General features: G+C 36.7%; 1 protein-coding gene across 2 annotated transcripts in view; it reads right to left on the minus strand.

The window, feature by feature from the left end:
• PRKAR2B (protein kinase cAMP-dependent type II regulatory subunit beta) overlaps positions 1 to 16,024 on the minus strand; it is an 80,752-nt gene that overhangs the window by 53,162 nt on the left and 11,566 nt on the right. Inside the window, exon 1 of one of the 2 annotated variants that reach the window (XM_060778376.2) lies at positions 14,777 to 14,939. The exons of the other annotated variant lie outside the window; for it this stretch is intronic. Within the exon in view, the coding sequence (XP_060634359.1) occupies positions 14,777 to 14,837 (61 nt within the window). The 5' untranslated portion in view covers positions 14,838 to 14,939. Of the gene's footprint in view, positions 1 to 14,776; positions 14,940 to 16,024 lie in introns of those variants that run through there. 2 annotated transcript variants of the gene reach the window in all.

Below are 16,024 nucleotides of genomic sequence, written 5' to 3' on the forward strand. Positions count from 1 at the left end.
AGAATACTCACCACAGCCCTTCCCCTCCTTGAATGTCATCCATTCTGGTGATAGCCCATTCTTCTACTTGACTTTTATATTTGAAATTGATGTCTTGCCACATTTCACAAGAGTGACTCAGAGTGGCTAACAACTATCATACAGAAAACCTACAAAACATATTCCAATAAATCTCAACCACCGTAAAAGTATTTCAGAGTTTAAGAACAGTATAGCAGAAAAGCAAATATCAGTAATTAAAGTATTTGTTCATCAACCACTCAGCAATATGCTTGGGGATTTGTTAACCCTTTCATTAAAAGAAGAGAGCTCCAGCTAAGCAGTGGGGCAACGTGGAGCGAGGATATGCCATGCAGAATGTACCTCTGCTGAGAATGCCTTGCTCTGTCAACCTGATTTCTTCACAGAACAGAATTCAAAGCCCATTTAGCACTATGTAATGAGAATATTCTCAAGAGTATTCCCAGAATAGTTTAAAATAGATTATTCTCTTAGAAGTTTTGAGAGACTTGTATTTTTTATATCTCTCAAACTACTGCTTTCAGCTTAACTTAAATGTTGCATTGAACTTCTTAATCATAACTTGAACATTCCAGTTGGTGTGAAAACTTTATAGATCATCCCAGAATGTCACTAAACTTTTATTAGCATCATAAAGCACCCTTTTCTTTGTCCATCACCCAGATCATCCATCCTCCTTCCTCCCCAAATTGCCCATCTTTCTCCTTATTTCTTCTATCTTTTGACATCCTGCTCCTTACCACTCTTAGGTAAACAACCTGCCCCCCCACACACACACACACACACACAACCACTCACCATTTGTCCCATCCTGCCACACACACACACTGTTGCTACTTCTTCTTCCCACCTCCTTCCCTCTAGGAAAATGAAGAAAACGAGAAGGGGGGGGGACTGTTGCTAGGGTGTCTTATTCTGGTCCCCAACATAGGGATATAATACTACTGGACTACACATTGGCTTGATATAAGCCATTTGTTAGAAACAGTGTGATCACCAATGTACAATATGCCAAATGAACTACAGCGTAGACTTGGCACAATATAATTCAGTCAAATTCAGGCTGCAGAGGACACTCACAGTGCCTAACTCTCTAGAAAAAATAACAACTCCTCTCTAGGCTTTGACTTGAGACTTCTACTCGTATGTGTGTATGTGTGTGTGCCATCAAGTCATCTGTTTTCTTAGGCAAGGACTACTCAAGAGCTGGTTTTACTAGTTCCTTCCTCTGTAATATAGCCTACAGCACCTGGTATTGGTTGGCCATCTCTTATCCAATTATTAAGCAGAATTGATCCAGTTTGGCTTCCAAGATCAGATGAGATCTAATGCCTTTAGGGTATTTAGGCATGTTGACTAGATCCGAATTGCTATCATGCTTTGCCTATATAGTGATCTCTGACATGCTTTAGTGTCATTCTATTTTTTTAAACAGATTTGACCATTTCTTCTTTCCTCTGCCTTGACTGTATATAAACATAAAATCTGTACAAAATCCTTCATGGATCTAAACAAAGCATTGAAGAGATAAAGCAGGGCAGAATAGTGCAATATATTTGCTATTCTTTGGATATGCCATTAATGTCCAACAGATTTGCTTAAAGGATCAAGTCAAGATTCTAAGGCATATTAAATATAACATCTAATATAGTCCAACTGAACAGATCTTCCCAGAACCTTCAACAATACAACCAACAAGACCACAAAAAAAAGAAACAAACATTGTCATGAAAGCACAAAACATAAAAACAAATAATATATGTGCTGCCTATGTTTTAGAAAGTGCAAAGAATAACACACTATATTAAAAAACATAAAACATGAGAAAAAGAGGGTGAGAATAAAAGAAAACACACATAGCAGGACGTTTTTACTTTGGTACGACCTTTATGGATATAAACCCAATTTTTCAAATACAATATCAAGTGATATTAATGCTCATAAAAAACAAATGTATAGTTATGGGAGTAGGATACAATTTAATAGTATCCCAAAAGATACAAATCATGTTACTTGCCCTAAATAGCTATTTCTTTGAAAAATGCATTTAAAACAGTTTCCAAATTTAAAAAACTTCCCATCCATAATTTTCAAGAAGTAACTATTTTAAATAATGTTCTTTTCCATGAGACTTCATCCTCTTTGTCTGGTGAACAGATGTGAGCCTGTGCATTTGTCTAAACACCAACTCCCTAAAAACAGAGGATGGTGTTTTAGTCAGCAATATTGCAACTCTCTAGTGAAGAACCACAGTTCAGTACCTATTTGAAGCACTAGACAGAAACAGCAATGGGCACAAGGGAATACACACTGTCTGCAGTCACAAAGTTCAGGTTATGAAATAACATCATTTCCAATATCAAGGCAAATAACATTTCTCTAATGTTACCACTATAGGAATCAGAAAGACAAGGGACAGGGATGCTTTTTAAAAGCCACACAGAGCTTTCTAAGCATTCTGAGTAACTGGGGTAGGATAAAAACCCACCAACCTACACAAGGGAAATCAAAGAAAAGATAAGCAAAAGCAACTGATTCTTAGACTTTAGTTCAGTAACTAGTTTTACGAGATCTTAGGTAGTTATCTAATCTGTTTCAAGAAAAATAACAATGAAGCATCTTATAGGGCCTCAAAAGGCAGACTCATTTAGTGTGGCCCAATTTTTTGTAGATTCCAACCCACTTCATCAAATGAGATAAAAATACATCGGATAACACTTTGTGAATGATGTAGGGTGAGTGCATACTAAAGGCCTTGTCTAAAAATATCCCTATGCGAGAAGTCTGAATTGGGGGGGGGGGGGGATTTTCTTTATGAGGTTATTTATGTATTTTCTGTTTTCAAAATCCTACAAGATAGATCACAATCACTCCCTTCCATTAATGGAGGAACCTGAAGCTTAAGGGTTGATTATGAAACCTATCCCAGAGTCATGAGATGTATACCTATTTTAAATCACTGCTTCTTTAACTGTGGGTCCCAACCTCAAATAGGATCCCCTGAACTCAGTTGGGGTCTTGAAAAAATTGGCAACAGTAAAAGGTTTCTAAATGCCACCCAGACATATATGTGAATCTTTTAGCAATAACTTGGAGTGTTTGCAGTGGACTCTGCAGAAAATGCTCAGCTGTACTCCACAAAAAGAAAATCAACCTGTTTAGCAAGCCTTGCAAATGCTAATTTATTACACAGCATAATAGATAAAAAATATTGTTTTTTAGGTGTGTTCCTGGGGCTATTTACTGATTTAAACAATAGGATTGTTTAGACAGGCTGCATCAGTTCCAGTTTCTTAGATATGGTGATCATGAATTTGTATGGGCAAGGAGATGAAAACTGATATATGGTACATGTTCTGTATCTCAAAAATTAGAGCTGATAAGGGAAAACTAGAGCCATTTTTGGAATCAGCAAGTAGAAACATGGCTAACATTTGAGGCACTACAATGTGTGTTGGCCAGTGTTATCAGTAAATGTTTGATTTTTTAAAAAACCTATTTTATACATTTATATATCTAAGGTCACATAAAAATTTATAGGGCAAAATGAAGTAATGAGTGGAAAAAGTTTAAGAAGCCCTGGTCTAAATCATTTTTTAAAAAAAATATTTATTGCTGGGTTGTTGTAGGTTTTTTCGGGCTATATGGCCATGTTCTAGAGGCATTCTCTCCTGACGTTTTGTCTGCATCTATGGCAAGCATCTTCAGAGGTAGTGAGCTCTGTTGGAATTAGGAAAATTGGGTTTATATATCTGTGGAATGTCCAAGGTGGGAGAAAGAGCTCTTGTCTGTTGGAGCTAGGTGTGAATGTTTCAACTGACCACCTTGAGTAGCATTTGATGGCCTGGCAGTATTTTGGTGTGGCTTGTTAGTGCCTGGGGGAATCTTTTTGTTGAGAGATGATTAGCTGTCCCTGATTGTTTCCTCTCTGTTGTTTTGCTGTTGTAATTTTAGAGTTTTTTTTAATATTGGTAGCCAGATTTTGTTCATTTTCACGGTTTTCTCCTTTCTGTTGAAATTGTCCACATGCTTGTGGATTTCAGTGGCTTCTCTGTGTAGTCTGACATGGTGGTTGTTCGAGAGGTCCAGCATTTCTGTGTTCTCAAATAATATGCTGTGTCCAGATTGGTTCATCGGGTGTTCTGCTATGGCTAACTTCTCTGGTTGAAGTAGTCTTCAGTACCTTTCATGTTCCTTGATTCGTGTTTGGGCAATGCTGCGTTTGGTGGTCCCTATGTAGACTTGTCCACAGCTGCATAGTATACGGTAGACTCCTGCAGAGGTGAGAGGATTCCTCTTGTCCTTTGCTGAATGTTGCATTTGTTGGATTTTCTTGGTGGGTCTGTAGATAGTTTGTATGTTGTGTTTCCTCATCAGTTTCCCTTATGCGGTCAGTGGTTCCCTTGATATATGGCAAGAACACTTTTCCTCTGGATGGATCTTTATTTATTGCATTTATATCCCAAATTGCCCAAGATGGTATATACGGTGTTTCTCCCTCACAACAAACCCATAAAATAAATTATTCCAAAAAATTGTGATTGGGCCAAGTTCACTTACTGGGTTTCATGGTACAGTAATATTGTATGACTGGGTTTCTCTGGTGAGGATCTCTGGTGTGAGTACGCTTCCTCTACCTCTTTTAAAAGAGAAAACAGATTTGGCTAAAGCATCCACTGCGTTCCACAAATCTGCCTCCTTCATTGACGTTCCTGAGTTCAGAAATTGGAAAAAAATCTCTCAGAGTCAACACCAAGATTTCTCACAAAATTGCTAACAACACTAGAAAACTGTCGGCTTTGATTTGAAGCACTTGCTGGGTAAGAGTCTGTTTGAAAGAAGGATGCAACACCTTCAGGGTTTACTGACTATACAGCCAAGACATTTTTTCAATACTATGGTTCCAGCTGTGTGTGGCTTCAGGTATATCCCTTACTTTACCTTTGAACCTGGTTGTATGTAAAAAAAACAAAAAAAAACAAGAGTATATAAACCAAGATAAAAAGCAAGCATTTCTGTTTTAATACAGTTGATAATTATGCCATAAAAGCGAATCTTTCAGGCACATGTTCTTTCACCCTCTAAGAGAGAAAGCGCTATGCTATTGTTTCGTTGCTAGGGAGACTGATTTGCGTCATCAAAAGTCCTTTGCACCCATGAATATGTCATGTTTTTCCCCTTAAAGCTTGTACATCCAAGCAGCAGCTAAATGAAGACGGTCAGGTGTTCAAAATCCTCTACATCTACCATTTCTTATCGAAGACAACAGGAGCTTTCAGAACTAATGTGCTTATCTGAATATGTAACTGGAAGCCACAGCAAGCCTGAAAATACAGCCAATTTGCATACCTAAGCAGAAGCTGGAAAAAAAATACAGAGCGTCTCTGAAAATCTTGTGTGTATTATGACAGGTTCAGATACACTTCGACTGCCTCACAGCTAAGGGCTTCTTGAACATGTAAGACCTTCCACACACATATCTCATCACAAAACATAAAGACAACAGTTGCAAGGTTTCCTTTTGATATTTTAAAACACTGAGCAATTTGCAGAAAACACAGTAAGTTCCAGTGATGAATTCGGTGAGCTCTGTGCAATGTTCTGTTCAGTAAAAAATCCAAAGGGACCAAAAAACCCATCACCACTACTTAGTGCAAAAGAGATTGCTTGGAATGGGTGGAACAGCAATAAATGTACTTAATGTACTTCTTCCTGTTGCATCCTTCTGTCAGAGCACAATTGGGGGGATTGACAGGTGACTGGAGCAGCTAGTGCTAATGAGAAAATATGTTTCAATGATGGCTTGTTGTATTATAATCTGTATTTTCTTTCACTTACATTTATTATCTCATTAGTATTTTTTAATGTGATCGCTCCCAAGCTTCCCTTGTATCAAGGGAAACATGCTTTTCCCACTCAGTTTCTACTGTTACAACTGTAAGCTGAAAATTAGAATGCATAATTATGTTTGGGTTAATGCCCAGAATCTTAGGTGAGATAAATATTTCACACTATTAGGTAGTTTGGGAACTCTGCGGTTAACTCGAAAGCATAATCTAAAACTCCAGTCCCATTTACCTGGGCATAAAGAACATGGGGCATATTCAATGCATTTACTTCTGAACAGTTTAGGATTCTTCTGTTAACCTCTCTCAACACTTGCCATATGCTATATGCTAGTGTTCGATCTAAGGTGACACCGAGATATTTAGGATGATGCATATAGCATATAGGAAACACTGCTTGAACATCAAGCACAAAGTAGTGCACGCAATAACATCCTGCAGAAACTTACTGGCAGCACATGGGGTGCAGACCCTAAATTAATAAGAACATCAGCCCTGGCCTTGTCTTACGCAATTGCCGAGTATGCCTTCCCTGTTTGGCATAGGTCTGCCCATGCAAAGCAGGTGAACATAGCACTGAATGAAACATGCAGAATAATCCCAGGGTGTCTTAAACCTACACTTGTTGATAAACTCTACAAGCTAGCTGGCATTGCCCCCCCTGATGTGCAACTGAAAGTTGCTGCTAAATGTGAGAGAAATAAGGCTAAACACTGTGAAAGCCACCTACCAGCCTCCTCCCAGTAGACTCAAATCCAGGAAAAGCTTTATGAGAACTACCACTCCTCTTGGCGTCCCCCCAGCAACAGCAAGAGTATCCCTCTGGGCAGCTAAATCAGGAAACCCCAACTGGATGGCCCCCCACGAGGGTCTTCCTCCAGGGGCAAACCAAGAATGGGCAACTTGGAAGTCCCTTGGAAGTCAGAAGTGGAGTGGCCAGATCAAAAGACAACCTGGCAAAATGGCACTACCTAAAAGAATCCCACACCTTGCGTGACTGTGGAGCAGAACAGACAACTCCGCATCTGTATGCTTGTCCACTATGCCCTGCCTCATGTACAGAGGACGAATTGTTGGAGGCTATAGACAATGCCATTGCTGTTGCCCATTTTTGGTTAAAATATATTTAGCCACCTGTGCTCCTTCTATTTTTATCGGTGTTATACTAATGTATGCAATGCTTTTGATATGAAATAAATAAAATAAATAAATAACAATTGCCATCATTGTATTTAATTTAATATTCCTATATTTGTCCTAATGACCTTTATCATCAGTGATTTTTTGGAACTTCGGGACAACCTTCATTAAGCTCCTTCTTATGAAGGAGATGCATTATTAGTAACAGCTTTCTATTTTGAAACTATATTTCAAATATAAACTATTTGAAATATAGTTACCCAAACTGCTTCATTCAGAGTTTCTTGCAGTCTTTTTTTGTAGAAGTAATTTCCTGAAGTCAGAAGTCAGATATGACACGGTATGCACACTAATAAAGCTACAATAGGCTATCCACCCCAAATTTGCTTCAATGGAAAATGCTTCACACATTTAATTACAAAGAAAATTTAGTTACAATCCTATAAAGATGTCACTTTGCAAGTCATCAGAATGACTCCCCATAACCAATACACACAGTTTCATTTATTCATAGTTTTCATTATTAACTCCTGTACAAGCTACATCTTCTTAGTGGATGGTCACCTTAGTGGATGATCTCTGTCTCAATACTGACAAGGGGTTTGTGTCCCTTTTGGTGCTTCTAAACCTCTCAGCGACCTTCAATACAATCAACCATGGCATCCTTCGGGAATGGCCGGAGGGGCTGGGAATCAGAAGCACTGTGCTGCACTGGTTCTGGTCATACCTTTCAGGTAGGTTCCAGATAGTGGTGCTTGGGGATAGCTGCTCCTCAAAAAAGGAGCTGTTATGTGGAGTCCAACAAAGTGTCATTCTATCCCCAATGCTCTTTAATATTTACATGAAGCTGCTGGGAGAGATCATCTGTAAGGATTGGGTACTGATGGCACTCAAATATATTTCTCCATGGCTTTAAAAACAGCTTCAGCTAAGGACAGCATGTCTCCGCTGAATGCATGCCTGGAGGAGGTAATGGGTTGGATGAGGAAAAACAAATTGAAACGGAATCCAGACAAACAGAGGAGCTTGCCATCAAGGGTCCTAATCTGGGAATTAAGGTATGGCAACCAGTTCTGGATGGGGTTACACTTCCCTTGAAAGACTGTATCGCAGCTTGGGAGTGCTCCTGGATCCGTCTCTCCAAATTTCAGTCCAGGTAGATGAAATGGTCAGGAGTCCTACGACTCATACGCCCTTCCTAGATTTGGAGGACCTGAAGATGGTAGTGCACACACTGGTAATCTTAAGGCTGGACTTCTGCAATGTGCTTTACATTGGGCTTCCCTTGTACCAAGTTCAGAAACTCCAGCTGGGTCAAAGCATGGTAGTCAAACTGGTTACAGGAACATCTAGGAGTGAGCAGCATATTACACCTATCCTAAAGTCACTCCACTGGCTGCCAATTAGTTTTCGGACAAAGTACAAAGTGTTGGTTTTGACCTATAAAACCCTACATGGTTTGGGTCCAGGTTACCTAAAGGATTGCCTTCTCCCATATAATCCACCTTACACACTAAGATCTTCTGGGGGCATCTGCTCCAACCAGCCAGAACCTGACTAGCAGCCATCTACCAGAGGACCTTTTCATCAGCTGCCCCAAGGCTGTGGAATGACCTACCGGAATAACTCCGACAGCTAAATGAGCTGTCGGAATTTAAAAACATGTAAAGAACTATCTCTTCCAGCAGGCCTACCCAGACAGTCTTTAAGCATGAATTTTAAATGAGTGTTCTTTGTTTCATCTGTTTTGTGTGTTTTAATGTGCATTTTACAGAGATACGATTTGGTGTGTTGCTTTTATAGAGGTACATTTCAATTAATTATTAATTATTATTATTATTATTATTATTATTATTATTAAACTTTATTTATACCCCGCCACCATCTCCCCTCCCAGGGTCTCGGGGCGGCTAACATGGGGCCAAGCCCAATGAATACAGTAAATAAATAAATACAGCAAATAATAATTAAAATTAAAATAAGTTACAGCAATAAAACAGTAACATACAAACAGTAAAAGGAAATTAACACAATGGGATATAACACCGGATATGAAGTAAAATAAAATTAGGGATAAGGAGTTAATCAAAATGGCTGGGCCAAGGTGCAAAGATAAAAACAGAGGATACAGGGCGGGATAGGATGACCTAAGTGATTTAACTGGGAGGTACAGGAGGGACAAGCTATGGGGTTGTGTTATTTTTGCCATGTTTATGTGTTTTAATTGTTCTGTAACCCTTCTTGAGCCATTAGGAGAGGCGGGTAAGAAATATAATAATAATAATTATTATTATTATTATTTTCAGTAACTTCTTCATTTATAATAGGGATCATTATTATCCATGGTTTCATGTATCCATGCAAAGTCCAGGAATGTATTCCCTGTGGATATGAGAACTATTCTATATTTAAAAAATCAGCTACAGAACTTAAACATTTGATTCCACCCAGTTTCTGCCTAAATTACTGGATGAAAAATCCTCTGGTAGAACTAAATAATTCTTCTCTAGTTGATGAAAAATGGAGTAAGAAGCCTGAACGTCTCACAAGCTGCTCTCAGAACAAAATAATGTGTGATTGTAAATGTAGCGTTCAGTGGCAGAACAGATTGAGAATAAGAAAGAGCGACTTCCCTGCTCAGTCTACGCAAAAAGACTGACTTTTTCACTGCCATACTCAGTGCAAGACATGAGGTAAGGACATCTTATTCCAAACTAAAGGATCAGTTATGTAATCCCACCAATTCTACCATCAAATATGCACCAAGACTCTCAATATCACTATGGCAGACATGTTGATTAATCCAGTGTGGTACCATCCTAGACACAACTGCATCATAGAATACACAAAACAGATCCATCATGTCCTCATCCTTCAAACTTTTCTTCATGGGAAGTAGCAAATACCTCACATAAAATATATCATAAGCAACAAATGAACAAGCTATTAATTAGTGTGAAAATGGAGAATTTAAACACTGAGGGATGGGCAATCTGCAAACTACGTACAAGTCACACATTCCAAATGTTTTTTTTTTTTTCTGTTCCCATTCATGTTTTATTATTAAAAATTTATATAGGTACACATTGCTTAACAAAGTAAATGTGTTCCTGGAATCAATTTAACAGAACATGCCATCAGGAGGAGAAATAACATGAGGAAAATAGAGATATGTTCCTGGACCACCAGGAACCTAACCTGGTTGATGGTTATTGTTGTTCTTAAGTTTTTACGATGTCTGTTGTTCGGTTTTATGATTTTAATTATTGAAACGCAATAATTGTGCTATATTTTATTCTGTTTTTGTTGGGCGGGATATAAGAATTAAGTTATTATTACCACCAAGAATGCAGTTCAACATATTTCAGTGACGTTTTTATTCAAAAGCAAGCAATATACACATGTGAAATGGAACAGTCAGGTTAGGCAACCTTGCATAAATATACACCAACATTTTGAACCTTTTAGAGCCTACTTGAAACCTTTTTCCAAAATGCACATAGGGATAGGCTTTCTGGCTAAAGTTCTAAGAAATGCTGGGGATAGTTCCCTTTTATCTTTGTTTTGCTGTTTATACATACTTAGTAAGGGGCACTGGAAGCATCTTGCCTGCTGTGGTCAGAGCTATAGTAATAAAAGGCTAAAATAGAATCTAATTTTTTCCAAGCTCTAGCTTTATTTCACCCTTTACTACAGGCACCCTGCAGCAAACCTGTACCACAAGTCAATGTTTTTCTAGTTCTCTTTCACGCTGATGCTGCTAAACAACTTCTAGCTATACAGAAGAAAAAGGAAAAAAATGTAGGGACCAAGCATTTAAAGACTTAGTAAAACGTTAACTGAAGTATTCCTGTATTGTGGTTTGCTGTCAAAATTTGGTAGCCAATTACTAGATGAACTATAGTCAATAAGAAAAGGAACTAAGTTTAACAATATAGTCAATATCATAGATAATTTCAGTTTTTCCATTCAGACATAGTTACTGTCACATTAATTAAAGTCAGGCTGAGTACATTAAAGGTTTATTAACATATAAATATAAATTTAATAATAGTCAACCTTGACCAAGATATTTCATTGCTTAATTGGGGGTGGGGGGTTAATAAAGAACATTTAATGAATACTTAATTTGTTATTGATATCAGCTATTTTAAAATAGTTTCAAAAATAATTTAATCTGTTTTACACATATGTAGTCAATTAGTATGTATTTTAACTTTTAAAAGAAAAAACAACTGTAATTGCCCTATTCCTCCAATAAATAAAGGTGAAACCTGCAGGGCTTCTGAACACTAGCCAATTTGAGAAGCAATTGGTTGCAGGAGAACTGTTTTCATATATCAACATGAATATGAATCCAAATTGACCCTCTAAACTTGCTTCCAGATAAAAGAAGGGCTGCTAACTCATTTTAATTAAAAGTCACATTTTAATTCAATGACAAGCACCAAAAACTCGTGCAGAGTGGTCCCATATCTCTGAGTTGTGGCCTTTCCTGATTTCAAAATGACAATAAAAGATAGCAATAATATACATCACTCTAGCATCCCTATACCTTATTATCCTAAAACTATGAACTGCTATGTATTTTGAAACAAAATTTGGTTCCAAAAAGGGACGTCAGCAAATTCAAATGTGAGATTTGCTGAATTTCAAATTTGGAGATTCCATATCAATATGAACTGGTCAACATCTTTCCATTTCTACTGCCAGAAGTTTAGAGACAGACAATTCTCAGCTAGAGAGCTTTAGTACTTCATCACCAAACTACAATCCCCAGAATTCCATATCATAAAACCAGGGAAGTTAAACCAAAATAACAGTGCTACAATTGAGTTGTATGAAAGAGTTCAAATCTGCTTCTGGATGGTAGTTTGGTTTGCCTAGAGAATATAAATGAAAGAAAAATAAACTCTACAGGATGATTTTTTCTAAAATATCTAATCCAAATTTCTTAAACACTATCAAAAACATGACCACAATGAAAAGCATGCCAGGCCAATATACTCCACATTTTCCTCAAAGTATATACCATATTTCTAATTTTTAGTTCTGCACTCTCCACCAGGTAAACACTATTAAAGCCTACTGATTTTAATAGGAAATATGTTTAATTTTCTCCCTCTGACATTTTATCCAAAATATTGTTACAGGGATGGACACCCTTTTAATATGTCAAGAGCTTTGGATTTATACTGTCAGAAGATTTTTTTTAATTAAGCAAAATTTTATATTACAGGTCTGAGAAACAGACATATGCTACTATGACATACACAATAATCTGAGATGTTGGACTGCATTTCTCCAAACCAGGTCATCTACTAGTTCTTTTTTTAACTTAAGCACTTTTGAAAATTCTCTTGAAAATACAAAAAATGTTATGCCAAACAAATTTACATTGCTGTATCATATTGTGTATATAATACATTTTATGTATCAAAAGTAACAAACTCATTTTTAGCCTATAAACCATACTAATATCAGTTTTTCAAACATAAGAAATACAAAGAAGTTTTTAACATGGCTTTAAAATTCTCAGAAATTGTACCTGTCTAGAAAAACCCCTTGTCTGAAACAATTACCCACCAGTGTTGACAAGGCCTGACTCAGTATGAGACAGTTTCTTTTGTTTCTGTAAATTCAACAGGTAAGAATGTTATGGAAAGCTGGCGTGTGAAAAGCTCCACAATTAATTTCTAATCATCACACAGCTGGAAAAGGCAAGGGAGCACAGCAGTAGGACATATATCCTAGCCCATTTTGTAAGAGATTCATAAAAATTATGCCCTTTAGAAACTTGATGGGACTTGTAGGTTCATGAAATCTCTTACTTAGTCTTTCTTCCCATCCTTCATTTACAGTTAACCTAACTTTTCCAGATTTTAATCCTATCAATCTGCCTTTCATTCATCCCCACAAGGAAAGTCCCCGTTTTAGTTTGTTCCCAACTCAACTCATAGAAGGTTTTCCCTTTAAGAAAAAAGGAGCACAAAAATGATTGAGTGGATCCAGTCTTAACAGAACAGAATTAAATGGAGGATTACAACCAGTTCTCCATATTCACAGATTCCACTATCCAGAGCTTAAAGTATTTTTTAACATTCTAAAAAGCAATGTCAATCTTACTGTGACATTGTATATAATGAAACTTGAGCATTCATGGATTTTGGTGTGTGTGTAGGGGGGGGAGGTGTCCTGGAATCAAACTGCTGTTGATACTAGGGGCCCATAGTATTTAATTTACTCATCAATATTTTCATCCCATTGATTTCCGTGGATCTACTCTAAGAATGACTAAGACTGGTATCACACTACAGATTGAAGAGTAGGTAAAGAGTATGCAATCCCATCTGAAATTCTGTGGCTGCCTCCTTCCTGCAGAATTCTGGGGCCTGTAGTTTAGGGGAGGGGGCAGAGAGGTCCCACAAATCCCAGAATGGTATGCATTCTTTTTGCCTAATCTTGCAGTTCTTGTGTGATAAGGCTGTAGGTCTTAATTCAGCTCTATAGATTCAAATAGCACACAGAGAATAATTGGTAATAACTAATGGCTCTGCATGAAAATATACAATATTATATATTTCTATCAGAATATAAAGTCTGTCCTTTCACTGCTCTTTGGAAGAGAAATAATGTGGATAGCAAGGTCCATCCCAGTTACACCTATGTTACATGTATGTACATCTCTCTATATACCTCTCTTCTGCTAGGCTAGGATGAAAATGCCCATTTAACATAAAACAATAATATATGCCTACAATAAACTATTAAATATTGGTATCATTTTTGAAACTAAATTATGGATTTTTCCAGAAAACGAACAGAGATTAGATTCTCAAAATCCTTGCTTTAAATTTTTCATCTTTCGGCAGCAAACGTTGTGTATAAGCCATATAGTTGTTTAAGAACTGATGGATCAAAACCACTATGAGACGTATTGAAATAGAGTATGATGAATGCAGTACTCTTATTATATGGTGTATACAGAATGAAGTGCAGAATTAAGCATTTTTTTTAAAAAAAATCAGGAGATATAGAATATATCAAAGCTTAGTAACATCCAGATTGAAAACTTTTACTGTATATAAACATAAATTATGAAATAATGTAATTTAAAATTATTTTTGAATAAGAACTTCTTCAATAAGCCACAAATGATCAGAATCACATCTCTCTGTAGAAGTTAATATATTAGAATTAGCAAATATATATGAAATAGACATAGTTCATGTGAACTATTTGTATTATTTCAATGACATAAAAACCCCAAATCTTTCTTTTATTCACATATATTAGCACACTATTTCAATATACACCACCCACAAACTTTCTACTTAACAACACAATAATCAATACAACACAAATTGCACTGAATTCATAAAGATAAATATAAACAGAACTGTAGTCTAATCCACATACAAACCAAGGCGGCATCCAGTTTCTATAATAAATCTCTTCAAGAAAATTTTGAGATAGCTTAATTTGAATGCCTTTGGTCTTTAACAATTTTTTAAAATTAGAAAAACTGCACATCTACAAGAAAGGCAAATTATGTGAACTAATCAATAATTTTAATGTAAGACTTTTGAAACACAAAAGCATTGTTTACAATAGCTGTTCTTTAAAATTAGGTCACATAAAATATTAATTCAGTGCCACCCACTTGCAGTTCTTAGAAAGCGCCTTCATACCCACATACAATAAGATATGGATGTATAAATACAGTAAAACTCAGCTTTTCAAATACAATATGCCAGGGCTTCACTCACCAACAGTTAAATCAACTGACTTCTTGACGTTACTGTAAGACCCCAGTTTGACAGCCATCATGTTAAGGATCAAAGATTTCTAATCTCTTTCCATTCTCCCCGTGTCTTGCAGCTTGCAAGCACACACTTCTACTTTCAGGGTTGTGTATTGTCTGCCTGACCTCCCCCACCCCTTGACAGATGATATAACTGGCTTCAGGAGAGTTTCAAGCTGCTCTGCACAATAACACTCTCCAATCAAGACCTGCCGATCAAGACCTATTCATATAACTCTGAGCTGCTATCATTCATAATGAAACGATAATTCTAAACAAAGGACATGCCTTACTAGAAAAGCAGAAAGGTCATGTCTGTTCCTTTGCTCATGCTGATTTTCTTCCTAATGCTTTCATGGCAATTTAAGTCAAGCTTATCATTAGTCACTGACCTAATTGGCCAAGGTCAATATTACCCTCAAAACAAATCCCAGGTCTTCCTTCTGCCTTTTTGGGCTCTTTCATGTTAAGACTACAAATATACAGTCACAACAATGCATCCTTTAAAAAAAACACTGTATTTGTGCCATCTAGATGCTATTTTTCAGTCTTTCCATTGCTGGGAAGGAGAGCAAGTGCCATTAGTGCCATGATGAGTGGTGTTTCTTTAAAAACATCCACTTATTCAAACCAAAGGTTTGATTTCTCATGTTAATTTTATTTATATGCAATGAGGAGAAATATGTATAGTTAATTTTGCATACTGATAAATATTTTATCTATTTATCTGGTTAAGGGAATAAATGGTGAGGGGCAGATGAATGAACCAAAAAATGTAACCTTATAAGTATATATTGGGAAATGAATCACACTGAAGTTAATGGAACTTGATTCCTAGAATATCTTAGTGTGGAGAGAAGCCTTTACTCGGACATATATTTTATTAGCATACATGCAAGTATTTTAAAGCTTGAATAAGAATAATGTTAAGTATTGTTAGTACATTAAGATATGTTTTAACAAATATATTAAGTTATTAACAGACTTTTCACTAAAAATTGGTTTAAAGCTACTGTTTAGAACAGGGGTCCTCAAACTTTTTAAACAGAGGACCAGGTCACAGTCCCTCAGACTGGAGGGCCGGATTATAATTAGAAAAAAAACATGAATGAATTCCTATGCACACTGCATATATCTTATTTGTAGTGCAATCCCCCCCCCCACTTTAAAACAATACAATAATTAAAATGAAGAATTATTTTAACAAATATAA

Source organism: Anolis sagrei, chromosome 5, assembly GCF_037176765.1.
Source record: "Anolis sagrei isolate rAnoSag1 chromosome 5, rAnoSag1.mat, whole genome shotgun sequence".
In the NCBI taxonomy this organism is placed as follows: Eukaryota; Metazoa; Chordata; class Lepidosauria; order Squamata; family Dactyloidae; genus Anolis; species Anolis sagrei.